At 38.2% G+C, this 24,621-nt stretch overlaps 1 protein-coding gene across 2 annotated transcripts; it reads right to left on the reverse strand.

The window, feature by feature from the left end:
- Positions 1 to 16,591: 16,591 nt before the first annotated feature.
- On the reverse strand, positions 16,592 to 17,667 carry LOC108011097 (uncharacterized). Of its 2 annotated transcripts, none has more exons than XM_070995436.1 (3): positions 17,509 to 17,667; positions 17,263 to 17,451; positions 16,592 to 17,177 (listed from the first exon to the last, which is right to left on the reverse strand). In XM_070995436.1, the coding sequence occupies exons 1-3, from the start codon at positions 17,572 to 17,574 to the stop codon at positions 16,791 to 16,793; spliced, it is 642 nt and encodes a 213-aa protein (XP_070851537.1). In that variant the 5' UTR covers positions 17,575 to 17,667; the 3' UTR covers positions 16,592 to 16,790. The 2 variants fall into 2 exon arrangements, with proteins under 2 accessions (XP_070851537.1, XP_070851534.1); XM_070995433.1 differs by having other exon boundaries at positions 16,592 to 17,180.
- Positions 17,668 to 24,621: the final 6,954 nt, after the last annotated feature.

Genomic DNA, 24,621 nt, shown 5'->3' on the forward strand with positions numbered 1-24,621 from the left:
CGCCTCCCTCCCCCAGGACATAAAATATCAAACGACTCTGGAATTTTGGTTTTCGCTGCCTTCTTTTCTTTGATTTCAGCTCGCCCAGAATTTTATTTATGAGACCTCGCTGCTGGCGGCCCATTTTTAAGGACACGACAGGACGACTGGTGATTACGCGAGCCGCTCGCGTCGAAATATTGCCAAAGTCATTGACTTGGGTCCAGGTTCAGGTCCAGGCCATTTATGAATTATATAATACCAGCTAGAGCTAGAGGATGCAGGGGGAAAAATATGCTTGTTAAGGGATGTTCCAAGGCAGGCAGATCCTTAATTTTATATACAAATTATTTTTTTTTTTAATTCAGCATAACAAAATAATATTTAAAGAATAACTTTTATTTTATTTTACCTAATTTAAATTAAATAAAAATTCTTTCCAGTGTGTCCGTTGAAAAAACATCTGCAAAAGGCGGAACCAAAGAAAACCTCAGGCACGCCAGAATATCAATGAATATGAGTTATTCGCACGCATTCGAAAGTTTTTCACTTTACAGAACTCATGAAAAATACATTAAAGAACCAGAGGCGGAAAAAAAAAAAATGCCAGAAAAAGACTTCGAAAATCTGCCGAGTTGTAAAAAGCAGCTGTCATTAAAAATGAATTTGTGCCAAAAGCGCAACTAATGAATAAGCCAATCTCGCTTCACAAAACGGAAAAACCCTTAAAATTAATGTGTATGCCTGTTTAATATAACTCTCAGCCTGGAAAATCTCTGGCAATCAATCAGCTGATAAAGAAATTGTTGACCAAAGAGATTTTTCCAGGGGATTGATTTGTTTTGCCTTTGTGCAACGGCCTCGAATTCGAATTATACATTTGACATATTAGTTCTGGCCGATAAAGAAATTGATTTCTGCCTTTCAACGGCAGCAATCTCGGTGGTTTGTATACCCCCAGCTTTTTATAGAAAATTGCTTTATTGAGTGGCCGATAGGTTGAAAATGGGGTTCAGATGGCTGGGATATTTTTAGCCATCAAGTAAGGGTTGTTTAAGACTTGAAAAGTGGTCTGCGCTAGAGCCCAAACACATTCATCACCTCTTAAAGGAGCGGGTATAATCATGATTGACACTTGAATTAGTTTAATGCTGCAAGAATCGATTTTTATTTAAAGAATTTGGCTATGGCTCTTAACTCGCTTTGTAAGTGTTTTTGACAAATTCCACTGTCAAAAAAAAACAGTGTTATAAGATTCCCTCTTAAGAGTGAGAAAACAAACACTCGATTGGAAATCAACTCGACGTCAATTCTTGTGAGACCTTTGAGCTGTTTTAACAGTTCGCTAACAACATTGTTTATATTGCCCGACCGATACTTGAAGGATATGATATAGACACGCGACTGATACTTACTAATGAAAAAATCGCAATGCCAGGCGGAAGCTGTCCGATTTGTTGGATGAGGGGAAAGCAAACATTTTGGACGGCTCTTGTCAACAGCAGGATGTCCAGACATTTCGCACACCCGAGGCAGCTTCTCCATTTTGGGATTGTGGGAGCGGATGGGGGAAAACGGGATATGGGGGTACTACCAAATCCCAGAAGTGGACCATTGTATACAGTTGACGTATTTTGTTTATGTGCGTACGCCATCGATGACAGGCAGCCGGTCGTAGAATCTATACGACGTTATATCCCCCAGAAGCACGTGATGTCATTAGCTGCAAAACCGAAACTGTTTGGCAGGATGGGTGGGTAAGGGGGATGGGGAGTGGTGCTTGAAGAGGGTGGGGTCAGCGTGACAGTCTAACGCATTTGTCATAAACTAACGAAAAACGCCACGAAATTTGGAATGGAAGCCGACACGAGCACCGCCATCACCGCCAATACCGCAACCACAACGCGCCGAGCACACACGCCAATCAACGTCAACATCCCAGCTGGCCAACTGCAGCAGTACACAGAGAAAAAACATGGGAGCTCCTAGAAAGGGTAAGCATCTTAGCCGTTTTTAAATAATATCCTCAAATATGTACATTCCTTAAATGTAACAATGTCAGAAAACAAGTAGTATGAAAAAATATGGCTCAAATGCAAGTTTCTAAACATTTTCAAAAAATTATAAAAAATATAAGCAAAACGATTTTTGAAAAAATCTTTTTGCAGTTACTTTTAATTTATATATATACGTGGAAATAGTTTAAAAGGAAGATTTACACTTAAATTCAGCATTTTCAATAAGTACCGAATATGTTAAGAAAAGTTTTGTATCATTCAAACGAAGTTTAAACGACCTTTCCATTAATGCCAAAGTGTACATGAAGTAAGTTCAAATTATAAGTATAATTAACTTTTGTTTTGTGTAAATACTTTTGACCACCACTGTATTTGTGGAATATAAAAATATGTCCCCATTCTTAAATAAGACATGGTATAAGTAACAGTTCTAGTAATATTTTTTAACATTGGATACAAAATATTTATACCTATACCTAATGTATTCCAAGTTTTTCTCCGTGTACTTACTGCATACGTAATAGGACCCAATACCCGTGGCATTACCAAGAGCTTCGGTGCGGAGATGAGGTTGGGCCTGAATCCCGGCTGAGTGATCTATGCCGCCCGCCGGCCGTTTATTGAAATTCCTTAATGAGCATCACTCCAAATGACCCGTGGTGACCTCGCTGCTCGCTCCTCCATACATGCCAGTCAAGTGAAATGCAATTTCCGCAGGCTGGTGCGATATGAACAGCTCGGGGTAATTTGCAGGCAATTCAATTAAAACCAACATGCCACGTTAGCAAGAAGAGAAAAAATGGAAAAGCCTGAAAAAAGAAAATGTATAGTCTTTAACTATAGGTAGGTATTGTTTGGTTGTGAAGTTTTAAAATGCATGTAATAGAGATTTTTTATAAAATTATTATTTTAAATGAGGTTATTTATCTAATATACTTTCTATAAAAATTATATATTAGTATTTAAGGCTGTTTTTTCTGTATAAAGCATTACTCCCTAGAAACATAGCACTTCCCAATAAACTTCACCTTTAGTATCCGGTGATTTCAGGCAGCCGTAAGTACTTTAATATCGTATCAGCTCTCATATTTCGGGCATTAATTTCAATTAACAGTACCCGACATTGGGGATCGTGATAAATGGGGGTTGTGCCACTTGGTTTAGGGTTACGTGGAGCGCGTGGTACTGGGTGGGGCGTTTTGTTGCCTGTCTTGCAAATCGTTGTTGCCAATTACCGCTAATGTCGCACAGTTGCCGCATTGCCATAAAATTAATGATAAGAGCGCAATAAAATAAGTTTTACTGCAGGCGAGACGGAGGCGACAACACAAAGCCAAGGAAGCGCAACAGCTTGGCGGGGGCGGGGGCGGATCCGGATGTGGATCCAGCCACTATGGCATTTCCCCTATATAAACCACAGCCCCATCCCCCCCCCCCCTGGAGAAGGGGGTGGCAAACGGGGTTTGTGTCAGCAAAAGGTTATGCCACAATAAAATTAAATCCAACAAGCGTGAAGTAGGTGAAGTGGTTGTTCGCTTCGCTGCTCGCAGCTCGCTGGCTTTGCAAATTGAAAACCTTGGACTGTTTTTACGGCGCAAGGAGTTACGAGTTACGACCGGTGGCTACTAATTGCCAGTCGCGGCTTAAAGTCGAATCCTTGGCTAAGCGGCTTACTAACGACCCGCGTCCGTTGTCCATTGGGTCATCAGATGTCGGTCCTTTTTTTTTTTTTGCCATTCCACCCGGCATATCCTTGCTTATCCTTATCGCTGGAGCGGCAGACAAAGCCCGGCCTCCTCCACACACATTAGCATATTTAACTTTTATCCGTGAAATGAGCTTTGCAATGTCGGAATATAAAAAGCCTTATATCAATCTCTGCCCACTGCGGAATGTCCCTTTTTTTTGCGTCCTTGTTCGTCTTCGTCTTTTCGGTCGGCGTCTGCGTCTTGGGGGAAAAAAAAACTTTCGAAGCACCTTTGCAACTTTCTCCCACTTTCCACTCCACTCCTTTTTATCTCCTTCTTTTGCGTCTTTTTTTTATTTTGTTTTCATGAATAAATTGCGCAGAATTTATGTGCAAAGTTTGGACTCTGAAAGGAAAGTGGCTAGCGGAGTTTTAGATGAATCTGTTTGGCTTAGTCTGATGAGTTATCTGCGTAAATGCAGCAGGAATAGGTAGCAGCATCCTAGGCAGTTGCAGAATTTATGGCTGCAATGTTAATTGAGCGCTGGGCGGTACTTTTCAGATGCCGTTGCTTTCGGCATCCCAAAGTTTCGCCAGCGACGTCAAAGTTGAGTGCCAAGGTGAATTCCAGTTGCACTGGGGCCATCGTCATCTCCGAACTCCAAACTTCCGCAAAAAGTACCCGGAAACTAGGTGGCAGAGTCATTCGCTCCCGGGCGGCTAAAAATTTTCGAGATTCTGATTTTCGGATGGGGAAAATCAAAGTTGCATATGCACAAGTTCTTTGAAGTTACTTGATCAAATTAGGTGAAGAGCTGGAGTTCCATTCGAATGGGATCTCAACAGATTTCGGTTGCTATTTCTGTTGGAAACTTGTTACAAAAATATTTTTCAAACATAAAATATTTTAAAATAGGTTGTTTATTTTTGTACTTTTCCTTAATTTGAAATTCATATATATTTTTCTGCTTTGTTATCATTGAAGATAATTATTCTTAAACCTTATTACGCCACATTTGCTTACCCGCGTGCTAATTAATGTACATGAGTTTTAGACATAGCTTTGCGGAGCTTTACTTTTTATGGTTAATTGCCATGAAGCATTCGCTTATCATTACTCAAAATTGCATGTAAAATTAAGTTGTTCTGTGCTCAGTATCGCTTAATTTTGTTGTTCCAACCGCCGCAGTTGCTGTGGCTATTATCGCGATGGCAGCGTGTTGCCAAGCGTGTAAGGATTAAGATTTACGCAGTGTTGTGCCAAAGGAAGGAAGGAATGCGATTGTGACGGCGTACTCGAGGGCGTGGGGAACTGGAAGTGAACCAACTGTGACACATGGGTGCCTCATTTCCGACAATTCCACCAAATGCAAAGCATCCCGAACACGCACCCGCGAATTTGGCATAGAAGGGCGGAATCACAGGCGTTGGGAAGGGGAGAATGGAAAACGGCTAAGTGGGGGGCAAGGAGCCAGGAACAAGAAACTCGTTACCACACTTGGAAAATAAGTAACCCCTAAAAAAATCCATATTTTTAGGGTTAGAAGTTAAAATGTTATTTAAAAAATAATTAGATCTTTTAGTTTTTTGAAAATTAGGAAATAAAAATTAATATGGATGCGGTATTCTTAAATTATAAATTTTTCTAAGAAAATCTAAGGAGATTTTAGAATTTTAGAACAAGAAAATAAGTCACCCTGATAATAGAAAAAAACTTATTTGTAATTTACGTGTTCTAAAAAACATTTTTCAAGATTTTTTGATTGCAAAGAAATTAAAAAAGTTAAAAAATTGAAGTCGATGTGGAATTATTAACTTATGTTATTTTTTCTAAGGACCATTTAAAAGTTTCTAGAATTTTTGAACAAGAACGAGACTCACGTTACCACGCTTGGAAAGTATGTCACCCTTAAAATAAAAAAAATTTCATATTTGTAGGGTTATAATTTAACGATTTATAAAAACCTTTTAGTTGTTAGCCAATTAACACAGTAAAAATTTAACTTGATATGCGAACTTAAGTTTTAAATTATGAGTTTCTTAGGGCATCATAAGAAGATCGTAAATTTTATTTTTATAATAATTTTACTAAATATTTATATCAAAATTTGTAAGGAATAGAAGCAACATTTCGATATTGATTGAATTGGTATATAATTTTGGACATCATTTTGACATATTTACGAATATATGGCGTACTTCCTTATATTTCTAAGTGCCTGGCGATGCTCGTCTTTTGGCCGTGACGTTGACGACGGGCTGCCTAGACAACAGCGTCGAGTCGGTTGTGGCCGCTACGTAATATTGCTGAAAACCGCAGGGCGGCGTCGCAGGCCACGTTGCGTATACGTAATATTTCAGCATTTGCCTCACGCTTCGCTGGCGCTGCTTCTTCTTCATCCTTTGCCGCTGCTCCTTTTGGCATGTGTGTGTGTGTGCGAGTGTGTGTGTGTGTGTGCGGTCTACCATTATCTGTCTGGGAAGCCATTAATTTTTCAAGATTGATCCGGTATGCAAATTACTTACACAGAATGTGCACGAAAGCGCCAGCAGCGCCATCTACCGACCGACATGCTTCCTTTACTACTTTCGCCTTACTTTCCATTACGCCTCTTTTTTTGGGGGGGGGTATGTTGTTGGGTAGGGAATTTTCCTGCTAAAACATTTTATTTAGGAATTTAATTCCATGGGCGTGACCTGCCCACAGTTTAAAATAACAAAATGTGCTTCGCTTGTTTTTCGGAGCTTTTCCCGGGCCGCGTTAAGTGCGTGCTATATAATTACACGCTGGCATTGATTTAATGCCCATAAATTGTTTCATTTGCTGCAGTTTTAATTACCCCCATCCAGGTCATTTTCCCTGGCACGCCAGCGGCCCTCCAAAGTGCACTTAACACATTCATTTTCCGAGCTGTATGCAAGCACCGTGCCACGCCCCTTTTTGAGGTAGGTCAAAAGGTGGTCGTGGGAAAAATAGTTATAACATATTTTCCGACTTACACTAAATGGTTAATAACTGTAAGTCGATGTGTTAAGATATATATATATTTACTTTTGAAAATAAATTGGTTTTTTAAAAAGGGCATGGTTTTATGGATATATCTCTCTATATTAAAAAATAAAATCTATTTTCTTACACCTTAGTTTTTATTTTAATAGATTATTTAGCTCGTTTATTTTGATTTTGGCTTATTTATACTTGTCGCAGGTGCCAAAAAAGATATATTCAGGTTCGAAAACCAATTCGTTTCTTAAAAATAGTATGCTTTTTAAGCTATCCAGTTTCACACAAATTACTTTTAATTTTAATAGATTTGTGGGCCGGAAACTGAACTCTTTTTCGTCATGGTCGTTAAATGGTCGTTTATTACTGCTTGTTGGTGTTGTACAATATTAGAAATATTTTTTTTTAAATGGTATGCTTTTAGCTATATCTTTCTACACAAAAAGTAAAGTCCAGTTTCTTACAATTTAATTTAAATTGTAATAGATTCTTGTGCTTGAAACTAAGCTCTCCCTTTGTTTATCTTAGATAAACTCCTCTGGAGAATTTTCCCTTATTACTTTTGTGAGTCTGATGGCGAAGGCAGCGAAAATGACAGAGATCACTTTACGGCTGGCCTGATGTTAAACAAAGCTGAGTGCGGAGATGTTGATGATGATGATGAGGGTACTGTTTACAAGGTAACACAAGTACCCAAAACTCTCACACACTCGTGGCAAACACACACCCACACACACGCGGGCAAACAAAACGCGTTTTACCCACAGAAGGGAGTCTGATAACAATCAAGACTGCTCTGGCAGAGGAGGAAACAAAAGCCAAACACTGCAAACAGCGGCCTAACAACATGGTCAAACAAACAGGAGGCTCAGGACTTTAAGTCCTATGAACCACAATCCCCGCCCATCGCCCCCTCACGCGCACTCACGCCCCCTCAGCCCGCAAAAAGCCATCTGCCATTTACAGGAGCCGGCGAAACCGTGAGCTCTGAGCCGCAACGCGTTATCTTTGCCCAAGCTTTGCATAAATCAACGTAGCAAAAAACGGAAAATAAACGAAAAGAGCCAGAAATATATTTTCCAAAAACCGAACTCAAGCGTTAAATTGAACATGTTTTTATACCTGGTAATCGCACAAAAGGAAGAGGGTATATTGGGCAAAATAGGCCAGTGGTTGTAGATTAAGATGCTTTAAGGTTTGTTCTACTAGAAAAAAAAAGATATTCACTTTTTAAATAACCTCTTCAATATAGCTTATGACCCAGTGGTTGTAGAACACGATTTTTTTAAGGTTTTCTTCAAATTAAACTGAATAATATTCACATTTTTAATAACCTCTTTGACATAACTTATGCCCCAAAAAGTAGGCAACATTTTTTTGTAGCCAATCTACATGGTATCTTATTGTCATGTTATCCTTTTATTTACATTACTGGGTGCCAGGCAAATTATCCCAAGACGCGCCCCCCTGAAAATGCCAAACAAAATGAATTTAAACATTGCATGAGAAAAATCAAAATTCGTAAAACAAACAAAACACGTCGACGGCCATTTAATTGGCTTACACGCCAACAAAAGTCCCATGGGTTTTTTCCTGCACTCACATACACAATTCTACGTGTGCGTTGCATAAATTACATGAAATTTACAAATAAATTACGCGCATGCAAAAGGCGGACACAGTTCATGATGTTTTTTATTCATCCCCCTCGCCTTTTTGCTGTTTTTATATCATATCCGAGGGTTATGGCTAATTTTTATAATTGGCATGTAGTTGGGGGGAAAGCTGACAAACTGAACTACGCTAAACAAAAGCCAGTTAAAAAGATAATTAAAAACATTACCTTGTTGTCAGCTTAAATTATGTACCTAATAAGTTAGTGGTTTTGTATTTTGATGGTGAGTGGGTGATATAATTCTCCTTATTATATGTGTTTAAATTATTGAAAATTACTACAAAGTGGTTTTTAAGTGGATCTCCAAACCCATGAATCATTCTACCTATTAATAATCTATTAAAATAGGCATTCTCAACTTTAAAAAACAATATTTAATAAGGAATAATATTTCAAACTTTTTCTTAAATCTAGGAATTTAATGTCTGCCTTGCTTTCAAAGTTCTCTAATATATTTTTTATTTGATCCCAAATTCATCATCTTCCTTTCTAATTAGTTTTGGCCCACAACGACTTTAAATTCCTCTTGAATATAGTGTCATTTCAGTATTTTTGAGCGACAATTGGTCTGAATAATCGCGGATGGGTGGTTATTTCTATAGTGGGTGGTTGCGGTGGGTGCTTCTCGAAATCTTCGGTGGGTTCACTTTTGGAGTGGGTGCGTTATGAGTGCCGCCATCGAGGACATGGTGCGAACGATGTTGAGTTTTAATTTATGCACATTCGCATGCCATGTCCTCGATAAGTATGCCTGTGTGTGTGTGTGTGTGGCCCTCTATGCGTTATGTGCGTGTGTGTGTGTTTGTGTGTGTGTCTCGCGAGTTTTTCATCGACATTTAATTGAAAATAACTCAAGCGTGTCAGCAACGCGCGCGGTTAATGAGCGAGAAACTCGAATGTCTGTCGCGACTTTCTCGCTCTACCCTCCTATATCCCTCTCTTTCCTCCCCCGACTACCCGTCTCTTTCATGCATGCTACATTTTCTTATTTTTTTCACATATTTCCTCTTTTTTTTTGTTTGCCAGCAGCACGTGAATGACATCAATGACAGTGAAAAGGCGTTTTTCTGCACTTAATGAGGGGGAGTTAGTGGCTGAAAGAGAGGACGAGAGTTCGGAAGAAAGAGACAGCCAGTCGCACACACACACACATACATTCGCAAAGAGCTAAGCAAGTTTTTAGCTTTTTATCTTTTTGCGTATGCGTGTGACAACTTTATTTATGTGTCTGCAAGGCTGGGCCAAAAAAAAGTGGAGAAAGGCAGATGAAACTTAAGAGACATTTCCCGCAGCGTTCTTTTTTAAGGGGGTGTGTGTGTGTGCCATTAAATCAGTTGGAAAATGTAGGTGAAGTCGGGATGGCGATAGAGATAAAGATGTTTCCTTAAGGAGCTGTCCAAACTATTGGCATAAATCATGAGATCTGCTGATTTTGGTAATCCATAAACATATATGAGGTCGAAAAGTTCCATAGGATGATCTAGATTTAGAAATTCTAGGTTTTTTAGAAATTCTTAACTTAGAAATATCTTTTAAAATATAAACGAAGTCTGATTTTTGTTTGCCTTTATAGTTGGTTTCTCATTGAGACTCATTTAAAAATATTGAATTTAAACATATTTACCTTTTCAAATTGTAACTTTTTATATAATTTTCACATATTAAAGATAGCACTTTAATTTTAATTACAGCTTGCTTCACAAACATAATAACATTAAACTATTTAAAAAAATCATTTCAAATGATTTCCAATAACGTTGTGAAATTGAACAGAAAAATTGTGAGTTAAGCTCTTTAATTACCTATTTAAAAATATAAAAAAAGCATGTTTACTCATTACCATTTCGCAACATAATAGCAGAGTTATCTATAATGTAAACATTGAAATTCACCATAATTATTAATATTTGCAGTATTTTTTTATGTAACAACCACTGCCTGAATTCGAATGAAATAATTAGAATAATAATTGTTATTTCGAACGACCCGAAAATTCCATCAACAATTCATGCAATGCTGGCATGGAAAAACCAAATTTGCGGGCTGTGAGAGGGAAATCGTGTGGGTGCCGCTGCCCCTGATCCAAATTAAACTTTAGTTATTTATATTAAAAATTGTGCTTTATTGATGTGGTTTATATACATGTGGCCGACATCCTTTTGGTCTCTTTTATGAACGGCAGTGGTTTAGTTTATTTCTTTTTTCCATACAACAGATGTTACATGTTGAGGGATCCACATTCGGTTCACAGTTGAATTTCTTTTGGGGCACACTTCGCTTAACTCGACCTTTTTTTTGGGCTAGTTATGTGAGCTGAGAGCTGGCCATGTGTTTGGCAATTTCCTGGCTACGAACGAGTTGACCGCAAAGAAAAAAAAAACTGAGCCAAAGCCAAAATACAAAGCACGAGTAAGGGCAAATAAAAACCAAACCCAGGCAATCAACAAATACATTTCAACAGCACCTTATAAAAGTATTTGAACCTTATGCTGACCAAATTTTATCGCATTTGACACACACACACACACACAAACGAATATATGTGGAGCATGGCATTGATTTTGGCTTTTATTAGCTGCTCACAACAAGGCAAGAGGAAAAACAGGAGGGGGTGGCGTCGCACTTGACTTCATCACCCTTTTTCCAGCGTGGTTTTCCGGGGGACGAACTTCAACTGCAATTGCCGTAATCCATTGCCGGAGTGCCGGCTTGGCGGGGATCACGTCCAGCGGCGTTAGCCGGGAGTATATCTTTTTAAAACATTGTTAAAGTTTTACCCCCATCTCTTTTAGATAGTCCCCCCCACTATAGCTTCGGCTGCTGCTGATTGGCAACCCTTCAACCCAAGCTTTATCACAGGGCTAGGGTTATTCCATGGAGGGTATATAAGTTTTGACCACACTTCGTCGCAGTCTTAATGATGCAGATAGAAAAACCAGTAGGTTTTAAGCTAAAACATAGATATAACGAAATTAAAGTGAATATAACCTATTTTAGTTTGATATAGGACGTAAATGTTTAGCCAAAATAGTATACCTTAATTATATAATCAAGTGGATAAGAAAAATAGAAACAGGAAAGATAAAAAAAATCCATGTCTAATTGTAACTTCTTTTATCACCTCACCCGTATATTATATTAAAGAAGTGGTGGCTCTTAAGCTTTTGAAATAAATTTACGTCCGAGTAAGTAGCTCAAATGGATATTGCAAAACTTCCTTTGCCAATTTTGCAGCCAAGAGGTATTTGGGAGCCGTTCCCTTTGAGTGTCTGGCTTTTTATTGAATTCGAGTTCAATTTGTTTTTATTGATTTGCCATTTTGCACTACCCCCAGAGATGTGACGGAAATTGTCAATGTTTTACAATAGTTGCGCAACGCCCGCCCCTGAAATTCGCTCTGAATTTCGCCCCTTGTTAACCCGCCAACGCGACCCCGGCTACATCATCATGGCTTTTTGAGTTTTATGTGCACTTGATAAAATTTCAATAGTTGAATACAGGGCCCCCCAACCCTCCCATCCGTTCCCCCTCAGCCTTTCCGCCTGTGCACATCTTGTTGTTTTACGCTCGCGTTGCCTTTCGGGATTGCCCTTAGTTTTATGTGATATTAAAATTGATAGCAAATCGCTGCTGCAACGCATTTCAAGTACTCACTTCTGCGCCCAACTCCCCATCGCAGCTTTGTCTTTATTTTTTTTTATGGCTCTGAGCTGTGTAAGCCAAGTTCTGGCGCTTGGGCAAATTGTTTTTCCATGCGAATTTCAATAAAGCCAATTCCATATTGCGCATACGCACTGTCTGACGTGGAATATCACTCTGGCATGCTTTATGCTCGACGGGCATAGTTTAGGATACTTTTTTCCACAAAGCCAAAGGGATAAGAGAAATGGATACGGCATATGTGCATAGAAAAACCAGTCTAAAGCTTCTGGGATTTGGGTTTAAAAAGGTTTTTTCCTTACAAGGAGAAATCATACAAAAAGTTTAAAATTGAATAAATTATGATGCTTGTCAAGCAATGATTTTAAAAATTTAATGAAAGTAAACAAAACAAAAATGCCATTTGATTGTTATTATAAGAGTTAACATCAAAATAACTATCAACAGCTTGCATATATTTGCTTAACTTCATTTAAAGGCTATTTGGCAGTACATCTACTCACATACCTATCTTCTAGCCATAAAATTTCGCATGCCATATATGTTTGCCCATTTAATTGTTTCTTTGAGGGCAAAACAATGATAGAGTAACAATGGCCCAGAAGCTCACATATGGACAGTTTCGGAGTGCTTGACTAATGCAATAAAACGCAGACAATGTGTGAAGTTGAGCGTTCGAATTTCCGAATGCATTTTCCATTTTCCAATGCACGACTGCACCGAATGCCATCGAAACAAAGAAAACGCACAAAAGCCAAGCCCCCGTAAGTCCTCTTTTCCTTTACGCCCACCAAACCCCTATTGTGGGCGTGGCTGCGTGTATAATTTGCGATTTATGTGAGCCATGTTGACAGCAGTCGCGGCGTTGGCGGGAAATGGAAAATGGGTGGGAAATGGCAAACAACAGCGGCTAACACGTGCTGTGCGTCATCTAATGCGACTAACAAACACCTACACGCAGGCACAAACACTGGGATAGACACCGCCAAACACACACACACAACACACACACACCCCCACAGACAGGAAGATGCACAATGTGTCAAATGTCATATATGTGTCGCTAATAAATTCACTCAAATGTTTCAATACTCGCACGCCTGCCAGCATAATAAAAAGATCCCCTCGCACTTCGCATCTCATGGCGACACTGACAAACTGCGAATCTATGGCGACATAAGCAGGCAGCCCAGGGAATTCTGAAGGTTGGAGAAAAAGGGCCCTTTTCACACGTTAAATAATTATTTATAGAACTCATGGTAATTTGATATAATAATAAAGAACACAAGTCGTTGGGGGAAATATAAATAGGTACATCAGGAATAATTGATGACGACGAAATTGTATATTTTGTATTTTTATACCCATTGCTCGTAGAGGAAAAGGGAGAGATCTCGAAAACTTTATTAGCTAGATAGTTGGGACTTGGCATGCAGATTCTTGAGGTTCTTGCGCAGGCTTATTTCAGCAGGGCGCCAAGTTTATAATGCTAAAACCTGTAAAAATATTAAATGGTATTGTGTTCTGATTATTAATACCCAGCTACATGCCAATAATTATTTAAATCGAAATATAAACTAAAAACTTACAAGCAAATAAAGTGCGCCATCACGGAAACAGCAAATTTGCTACATGCATATCTCCATCTCCCTCGCACTTTCCTTAGTTGGGTAACGCGTATATAATAGACAAAGCCGTCGACTATAGAGTTTTTACTTGTTTAAATCTGCGTAGTTTAGAATCACAGAAGGCCTCTTGGTTTTTCCTTTAAAGCATCAACACATTTTGCGCTTTTCTATTTCATTTCCCATTTTCTAAGTGTATCATAGAAATGAAATATTAAATCTGCTTGGCTGGGAGACTTGTCCTTCTCTTTTGTCTTCTGTGTTCCAAATGAATCTTAAATTACCAACATATCCCGCTGTCAATTGTATTGCTTCTGATCGGGAACAAACCAATCATGGCACGCACAAGCAATTGAATTGCCCCCTTTTGACACCCACAAGTCCCCTTTATTTATTTGAGTCTGTATTGTACTGCGTTTGGACCAGATGAAATGACTTTGGGTCTAATTCAATATTTAACCTAACCCATGAGAAGTAAAGAGAAACCCTATTGTTTCAACAGTGAAAGGAAGCAATACCTTATCCTCCTTGCATAACTACCTAAAAAACTAATTATAACCCCTCACATCTATTTATAATATAAGAATTATCTTAGCCGAAAATCAAATACCATTTAGTAGCAAAACTGTTTTTTGATGTTTCTTTTTCCCATTGCCAAATCTTAAAAGTCGCATTATGGGGTAAATAAATTTATAAAAATTGTCAAAAGAAAAGGAGTGCAAAACTATTAGAGGCATCTATGGCCACATGAATATTTATAGTATTTTGTTTACAAATAAATTGCCAACGTAATGGCAACCTCTTCAGTGCGAGCCAAATGAACTGAAAACGAAATACATCGGCCCTTATATAAAAATATAGCCGTCTGTGGCCCATTGCAGATTGTGTTTTGTCATTGAACTCGAAAGTCGCCGGCGAAGGAAGGAAGCAATTCAGGGTGGAGTCGCAGAAGTTGAAATCTATTTAATTGCAAAATCACAGCCAAAATGGGCAGCGGCGGATGTGTTTGGCTTGAGTGTGGGATTGTTTTTCTTCGGCGATTCTGATTCGGTTCTTGGCTGCGGATCCGGCCCCAGAAAAGCCGGATCCGTGCCAGAAACCTGAGCCGGATGAGCGGCCAGCATTGCTGCCAGCATCATCGTCAATGCAATCATCATCTGTACCCCGCCCTCAGCCCAAACCATCGTTTCCCATCTTGGCACGGACTTGCTGCGGAACTATGGGAAAATCTCCCATCCCCATACACGTTCCCATACCCATACCCGTATCCTTATACGGACATTCCGGCTACGTTTGCCCGTAACAACAAAAGTGCATAAATTTAATGCGGATTTTGGCAAACGATGCGACAACGTTGGCTTCATGTGCCAAGTTCTGAGCCCCGAAAACACCCCGTGTCCCGACATCGCCGGACACATCTCTAGGCCTCGGCTGGGGCCCCATTTGCTCCTCCACCCAGCCATCCCTCCAAATTACACCCGCCCCACACGACTCCGGGAAATTCTATGCATTTCCGTGTTGGCATTTGTCGCTGGTTCATTGTGTGAACTCGACGGGCGAGTGCACGGTTGCAGATTGCACAGTGGTTCGGGGCTTAACCCAGAAAAATTCCAACTAAAGGATAAAAATAGTTCAGTTATAAATTTATTTTTATTTAACAGAAAGTATTTCCAAACAATGAAATTCCTGGAAAGAAGACAAGCATGAGTTCTGAAAAAATGTTTTTCAAAAACCTAGATCCTTATAATAAAAAAAAAAACAGGTAATACAATACATAATATTTTAATTTTTCTAATATAAACTTTAAAGTGTAGTATATAATATAGAAATTATATATAATACTTTAATATTTCAATGCCCTATAAGGGTCTGGCCATATAATACGTAATCATAGTTTTTCTGTTTTTGGAATCCACCTTCCCCCAGGGAAGTACAAAATCACCCTATGTGATTACGTAATAAATGAACAGCCCCTAATATTTTTGGTATACTTATAGCTTAAAATTTACTTTAATATAAAGTTTGAATAAATTCTTTTAAATTGATTTAAAATAATTTTATACTATTGGACAAGATTTAAGATACCCAATGATGATAGCCATATAATAAAAGAAAATAAAATTAAAACTTCTGATTTGACTAATTAAAATATGACCATTATGAGATGCAATAATATTATTTAATTATAAATGTTGCTTTACCCAACTTTTAATACGGAACCGAAATAAACCCACGATTCAGTTCGGTTAACGAAGAGGCAGAGGCCCCGAGGCTTTCCACTTGACATCTCTCACACCCTGGCACTTTTCTCCGTCTCCATTTCTCCGTGCACGTCTCTCTTTCTCCATTTCTCCCAGCTGCGACTATCTCCGCTGGAGGCCCACGCTATATGCATTATAATTTGAGTGGCATGTTGAGAGTGGCTTTTGTTTTGCTTTTAATTAGATTTACATTGGCCACTTTTCAGTTGCGCATCCAGTTCAGTTTCGGCCTGCCCCCAATTTTCCCCCGGCCTTTCATCAAGTCTGGCCTAACTAGCAATGCGCTTTGTTTATTTTGGCGCCTTCTGCAGTGGCCAAAACCCCCTCTGCCCCCCCAATTTCCCCCTCGGTTCCACTCGTCATCTTGTTGTCCTTTTTTTTTCGGTTGCTCTTTGTGTTTTTGCAGAGTTATTTTCAACAGCTTCACTTTTTGCACTTCCGCTTTGTGTGTCACTAATTGCTTTTGTGTTGCAGTATTTACAATTGTTTTGATTCATTTCTTGTCCTCCCCCAAAAGGACCCCCTGCTACCCCTGAAAACCATGCTGCTTAATTAAATGCACTTTGAATATCCTGTCTGCACTTGCCTCTAGGCCTTTGCGTCGTGTTCTCTCTAATCACATTCTCAAATGAAATTTAATGAAATCTTCCACTGCACTGATGCCGCAGAGAAAACGGTCAGGTCGAAAGTCTTATATATTTATTAAGGCAGGAAACCAGTATACATTCAATCTTAAAGCAATATTATATAACGAAATACAAATTTAATACAAAATAAGTAAATAGAACTGGATTTTTTTTAAAGTGCATATTTTACCATATTTCAAAAATTGTTAAAATCTGTAATCTGAAGATAATCAAAAAAAAGCGGCAAAGTAGAATTTAAGCAGTAATCGAAGAATGATTAGTCGATTTATGTTCCTTGCCAATCCAACTAAACAATAATAATATTAAAATGATGATTTTGACCAAAAAGACCCAAAATCGTGGAGATAGTTCAATTTTTTTAGTATATTGGGGAATCGATACTTGAACTTCCTTTACCTCCATATTCTTTTTGTTTAAACGTGCAAACATCTCATTGATCCTAGTTTTAGTTTCCTCTGATAGAGTAGGTCTATAATAATCATCCCATATTTGTGGCTGTCCTTTCTCGTTTAAACGCGCAATTATCTCCTTGATTCTATTTTTAGTTTCCTCTGGTAGAGTAGGTCCATGAATTGGGTCTACTTTCCCAAAATCTGATAGTGGCGGAGACTTGGTCTTAAGCTGCTATAAATTACAGAGGTATAAATTATTACCACAAAAATATATTACGAAAATAAGGAAATTCCCCCAGTCTCTCCCAACTCACGTCTTCATTGTCAAACATCTCAGTATTCTCTTTGACGGAAGGCTCTTCATTTGTCCTCAATGAAGCCAAATCGCTTAGATGTGGATTAGTTATAGTTTCCTCTGATAGGTTTGGTCCCAAATGATTATCCAATTGAACATTCTCATCTTTTTCGAAAGCTGATAATGACGGGGAATCAGGCTTAATCGGCTATAAATTACAGAGGCTTGAATTATTATCACAAATATAAATTTAGAAAAAACTCACCAGTACTGCTGCCAAACTATATTGCCAGGCTATTCCGTAAAATAAAAGTACTATAAAGTATTTCATTCCGCTATCGATGTGATCACAACACAAATGAAATTAAGACTGATTTCGATGTCGCGCAGCTGAAATGTTCCAAGTATTTTGACAGCCTAAATAAGAGCTAATTCTCATATTCATACCAATACAAATTCAAAACCTTATCATAATTGACTTTTTGCTGGTCTCTCGGGATTTGCATACTTAGAGTAATTAGTCATTTGCCCAATCCCATCTGAAAATTTTACTATAATTTCAAGAAATAACGCAATTGGGATTTATTCATAAATATTTTACATTTCATTTGTAGTTATTGACAAAAGTAAAATATTTAAACAAATTGTATGAAACATATTATTTAATGACCATATTGAAACAGTTAACAAAATTTTTAGTTTAGGGCAGTGTAAAAAATTTGTAAGTGCATTTGTTTAGTTGTCAAGTCAGATAAACGCCTTGCAAGTATAGATATGTAGGCCCATCAAAATAATTATCTTTCCGATTCATATCATTTCGATTTTTTACTTTCAAACTTGTAGTTAATAATTGAAGAATAATTTCATAATTCATATATTGATATATTGGTACCAATTGCACGCAGACCATAAATAACTAATTACATCTTAAATCTTACATCAGCTTACATCTCTTTCATTAAAGGAAGGGAACATTCTTTCCAGTAGTTTTGGATACAAACTACGCATCGATTCGATGGATATCCACCAAATAGTTAATGGTCGGGTCCAAGTCGTCCATGAACATAGTACATTCGAGTTCATGTTGGGGATTAACGAGGTTAGTTAAGTGATTGACATCATTATATGGTATCTTACCAGTCTAAGTATGTATTGTTTTCAATGTTGTAATACTTATCACCAACACCATCCGGCTTGACACTTGACTCAGAACCAGAAGCCGCTATCTCTTCTAATTTCTTAGTTTCACCCACCGACTTGACGTCCAATTTTTCTGATTCATCGTTTTCTCTCCCACGTTTTAGATTTACTCACTGTTATCTCCTTCAATTTTTCGAATGTAAATTATTATTGATTGCAGGGAAAACCAACAAATTCAAAACAAAATTATAAAAACTGATAACAATTTGCAGTATTGTAACCTTAATATACCTCTGTAGTTGTATTTTTATAGTGTCTGTCGGCTTGACGATCATCGGCTCGTTCTTTTCTAATCTTGAATTTTTCTGACTCTCCCGTGCGGTGATAGCAGTATGATTTGAAATTCGAATCAAACGATGCCTGACCAAAAAACACTGGGCAACTTCTTTTCTCACCATTGGTTTTTTGTTTTGCATTGAATTCACAACTTGCAATTTAATTAGCTCCGTACCAAAGTTAAATGAGGAAAATAACTCAACGCTTTTTTGAATGGTGCCGCATAATGAGTGAAGCAAGAATATCCAGTCGCTGATGAGGCTGCTAATTCAAAACCGGAAAAGCTTTTAGCCAATTTACATACTTTACCCCAGCTCAGTTCAAATCGTCTGGCCGGGCCATTTTTCTCTTGGCCAGCATTAAGTCGCCACCCAGCGACATCTTTAAAGAAATTAATTAATGAAATGTTGATTAACTTTTGCCAGCCAGCCAACTTGAGTTCCGCCCCTCCACCCATCACCCCCTTCCAGTTTCCACCATCTGAGATTTATGTCAAGGCATTTATCATGGCTCCAAAGGAGTAAACAAGTCCTGGGCGTTGCGGACTCTTCAAGGACCAGCCGCCTCATGGGGCGTGAGCATAATCCACAAAATTATGCGCACTAAAGCTATTTACAATTCGTAAAATTTATTTTTTTAACTGTGTACAGTGGGCGTGGCGGGGCAGGACGAGCTTTGGTTTGGTCTCCTTTTGTCTGGCAGGACTTTCGAATGGGTTAAAATGGCGTGGGCGTGGTCGCCTGATGGCTTGTCCTTGTCTGGGGCTAATTAGCGTGACTGCGCCAAAAAAGCAGAATGACATCCGCAAGGGTCAGCTGGTTGAAGGGAAGAGTTAAAAAAATTAGATAACAGAATCACCAATGCTCTAGAAAAAAATGTAATTTGTTAGATTCTTTAACAATCTAAATTCTTTTCGGAGCTTATAGAGTTGCAATAATAAAATAATGTATAATATATTAGTTAAAAACCATTTAATTCGTTTTTTTTTTAGCATATTTTAAATGTTTTATATCCCAGTTAGACGTCTTTCTTATTTTTAACAGGAGAGATGTGTAACCGATTAAAGTATTCCGGATCCACAACTAGCGGAAAGCTATTGTTTCCAGTGCCCAGCTCCATTGGATTTTCAGAAGGTGGCAACCCTGGCAAGTTTAGGGGTTCCTCCGGTCCTGAACATTCGCTCCACGACTTTAAGCCTAAGTGCCGCATCTGGTCCACTATCTCCTGCTCCAAATTACTTTTGTCGTCCCAATCTGCCAGAGTTACTGGCTTATCATATTTTTTTCCAGAACATTCCCGTATATATCTCATTACATCCAGCTTGGCTCGATTTTCCATCTCCTTCTTTTTGCAATTCTCCTTGCTGCTAAAAAAATTACACCAGTACTGGTCCATGACTGTGATTCACCAAAATAAAATAGCTTGGGTTAATAATATGTTTAATTTACAGAAGAGGTTTTGGAATTCAAATACCTTTTTATTCCTGCTGGAGTTGCTACGCGTGTGGCAGTCAGTTATGAACTGAAAGTAAAAATGTACTAGAGTCAAATGTTGGACTAAAAACATTGACAGCATAGTCCAAAGCTTGCTTTGTTAAGTGGTTTAAATAAAATAAAATTCCATTAAAACATTTTTATATTTAATGGATAGTAATTTCAAAGTTCCAGCCTGGTCGGCGAGGTCCTCTTTAATTTCCGGGAATTCCTAATGATCAAATTCCACAAAGGGTATTTAATAGCGCATTTGGCATCGCGCATCGCATCTCGCTGCCCGTAATGTGATTAATCATTGTCCATTGGATTGTTTTGAGGGTCGCCCATGGAACTCGTCAAGTTTGGCCCTGCTTGTTCTTGCTGTTTCGCCTGATTGATTTATGTTTCTAAGCCCATTGTTTGGCACAGAAATGAAGGGGGAGGGGATGAGGGTCCGGTGCCTTCCGAGAGGCTTAATTAGTTTGACCCAGGTGTTTTCGAGGCGAATGGCCGAAAGGAAAAGGTCTCAAGCTACAAGGGCTATTAGTCAAAGTCGTGTGATAAGTCACAGTGAAAGGATTAACGCTCAAAGGGAAGGCTAAGGGGGTGGATTTATCGCGGGCCTGATTATAGAATTGCATAAAAAATGGCTAGCCAATAAACCATTCGTGTGACGTGCGATTCATACCTTTTGTGCGGCCCTATAAATAACATGACACAATCTATGGCAAAAACATTATTTGGCAATAAAATGGAAATCGATTCGAGCCAAAGTTGACAAATGGCGGGCAAGGAACAAATGGAGCGCCGTAAGAAAAATAATATCGACTATCAAGGATTTTCCCATTGCTCCAGCTCCAGCTCCTGGCTGCTGTGACAATTTACATGGCCCAATTGCAGTCCCCTTTCCTTCGCTTTCCCCGCCCCAATGGCTTTTCCATTCTCTCAATTGCCCTGCCACGTCGTTCAAATTGAAACTTTTCGGAAAAACCCCACAGACACGCACACACACACACACACTCGTACACTCGCAGGACACACGTGTGTGTGTGTGTGTGCATGGGACATCCTTTTGTGCTCCGCTCCCTTTGTACTTGTCATTTATGAAAATTTGTTTATTTTCGTAATGCTCCATTTGCAAATGTAGCCAAAGTAAATATTGCAGCTGGAGATGGAGTTTCCCTCTGTGAGTTATTTTTTATGGTTCTGACTGCGGAGCATAATTCATGCGCCTTTTGTTAATATTTGCATGACCCCCATTGCCCTCTCAAATTTTTTATTGAGGAAAATACGCTGTCATATTTATAATACGCGGAAAAAATATATTTTTGTTGATTTAATTAAACAAAGGTGGCTTATCAAATATGTGGGATGGTATATACCTATATATATATTTTTGCTTGAAATTATATTATTGATTTTTTATTACATTTACAATATTTAAAATTTGCTTCTGCCTTTTATCACTCGCTGAACCCTCATCATTATTTTTTGTATATAATTTGCACAATATCCAAATATTTCCAACTTCCTTTTTGCACCTTTAAAATATTTATTAAATTTAATTACCTTCAGTTAAAAACACATACATATTCGGAACACCAGCTTTCAATCTCATTATGAAACCTATACCTCCCTGATTATTTGAGTTTTTTTGACATTCGTACTTTGATTAAATATTCATTATTGATTATAAATTCTCGTATAGGTTTAATAACGTAAATTATAGCATAAGCTTTCAGCAAGGACATGGTCCTGCGCCGGCTGGCAGCCAACAACAGCAAGGACAGTTAAATTAATTGGCAATTAATTATAGTTTGTGCTAAATGAGCCAGCATGTTATTGTTTGTGCTAACAAGCCATGGCCGTACACAATTAAGACTATTTATTTTTGAACAATTAAATCGCCCTCTTTGTTCAGCTATTTTTTGGTGGGCTTTGATTACAAAATTAATGTATCTTTGAAAAATAATTATTAATCGATTGGCAATAAATATTTATTATATTAAAAAAAATCATTGGGGCATGTTACTTTTTAATAAGCCTACTAAATATTATTTTTAACAAATTTCTAGCCTTCACAAAAACTTTCTTTACTAAAATATTAATATTTTGATAACCATACTCTTTATACTCCAATAATTTTCCCAAATTAAATATTTATGAACCACATAAAAAATAGGAAGTTTATTATGTTTGTTGTATCTATATACTTCCCCATACAATGACAAATTTGCCAATCGCGAAATGAAGCTTAAATCATTGACCCATAAAGCAAATGTCAATAGAGAGAAGCGAATAACAAAAAACTTCCGCCAGGCATAGATTTTAATAAATTTCCATAACCAAGGCTGGCCAACTACCCACTTTCCACCACCAAAAGAAAAAAAAGAAAATAGGAAGCCAGCATAGCGAACTGTAAACATATTTCCCATATTACGTCACAGTGGCTTGTCGGAAAGGAGTCGCAACATCAAATGATGGCAAAAGAAAGCAAGTTGCCTGCCCCATACAACAAAAGCGAAGAGGCAAATAAACAAACAGCCATTGGGGTGGGGCGAACCCGCCAGCGAGCCATAAAAATAGCTGAGGCCAAAACCATTCAAACTTATGCTGGGGCAGAGCCACCAAAAGCCAGCTCGCGAATGGCGCTTATATTTTATTGCTATTATCCTGTTTACCCCATGTTTATGCACACACACAGTGGCACAGCCAGGATCGTATACCGACGAGAGAGCACATGTTCACTTATGCAATGGTGTGCGAATTAGTTGTGGCAGTCAAATGAAAGTAGATGCCTCGATTTTTGGCTTTTCATTTATATTTTTTCTGCACCCTCTCCGAAAGGGTATCACTCATTTTGATCTATAAAATATTTATTTAAAGGAAAAATTTACTTAAACTTTTTTTTAGATATATTAAATAACATAAAACATACTAAATAATTAGTTAGTTTGTTAGTCTATGCTGAAAGTAGATGCCTCTGTTTTTGGCTTTTCATACATATGTTTTTACTGCATTCTTTTTAAAAGAGTTTGCCTTATTTTAATCTACAAAAGTTGTATTGGTAGCAACAAAAGTGAATTTTTATTTTTTTTTAATTTATAAAATAGTTTTAATATAATTAATATCTATATAAAGCCAATCCTTGCTCTACGATTTTTTATACTAATTTTAAATATACAAAGTGATAATTATAATTTAAAAAAAGTAAACCATATATTTGTAAGACTTATAAAATGTATACCAAGTTGTTGGCCAAGAAAGCATATTTATTTGTATCAATTACTATATATAAGATTTTAAGAGTATAAAAAGACATTGGATATCCAGTTTTTTCCAACCATATTTTTCTACTTTTCGCTTTCGTTCAATTGAAACGGACAAGTTGGTGGTTTTTGGGGGTGGCTTGAAGATTTGAGGGGTGGAGCAGCATAGTTTAGTGACGTGTTTATATTCACGCACATATGGAAACCCGAGTCAGATGTCGACGTGTGGTTTTTACGAGATGTCCCCCATCCAAGAATCTCCTTTATTTGCCAGTTGATAGGGGGGAAAAGTGCTGGCCTTGTACCTTTTGCGCTGTGCTCCTTTTGGACAGAAGTCACTGCGAATCAGACGAAAGTCCCCATTGTTCAGCTTCTCCCTTTGTTGGACTTCCACTTGGGGTTAAAAGCATTGAATATCTAAGGAGACAACACTGTCATATTTTCAAATTGAGTGTACAAGTGCTTTCACTAAACTTTTGCTCATGTGAATCGGGTGGGTTTATTGGAGGGTCCGGCACACATTTGTTAGCTTTAATAAACATTTATATGACTTTGGCTTAAGTGCTGCATACTTTCTGGGGCTGGGCGACCATGGAGCAGAGTTTGGGGCAAACAAATAAATTACGTCGCCAGCATCTAAGAACAACAAATCAAGTAATGCATGCATAAATTCAACAATTTCCACAAGTAGCCAAGAAAGTAGCTGAAAACTCCCCCCACCCCAGGCGTTTTCCACCCGCTTTTCTGCTTTTCCAATGACTCGCTCTGTAATTTATGACTTGACGCTGGAGAAACCACAAAACCAGAGGCAAAAGCACCAGCAGCAGCACCACCACTAGAACCAATGACAATTTTCGGAACAATTTTCGCGAGAGATAGAAACGAAGTGGCGGGAAAGGCTGAGATGCCTCAAGAAGTGGCCAAGTATGCCGGTGGTTGTGTGGCAAAATTGTAAAATTGTTGAAATATAAAACTTTCCGCTGCATAGCGAGCTAACGATGTGGAAACCTGAAGAAAGTTATGTTATCAATTTCAGGAGCAACAAATAAATTTAAATTTACCACAAAGGACGAGCCGGGCCACATCGTCTTACCAAAAATTATGACCAGCAGGGCCAAAGGCTCAGCTAAGATGCTTAAAACTATTGCTGTACTTTGATTT

This window comes from Drosophila suzukii, chromosome 2L (genome assembly GCF_043229965.1).
Source record: "Drosophila suzukii chromosome 2L, CBGP_Dsuzu_IsoJpt1.0, whole genome shotgun sequence".
Lineage (NCBI taxonomy): Eukaryota > Metazoa > Arthropoda > Insecta > Diptera > Drosophilidae > Drosophila > Drosophila suzukii.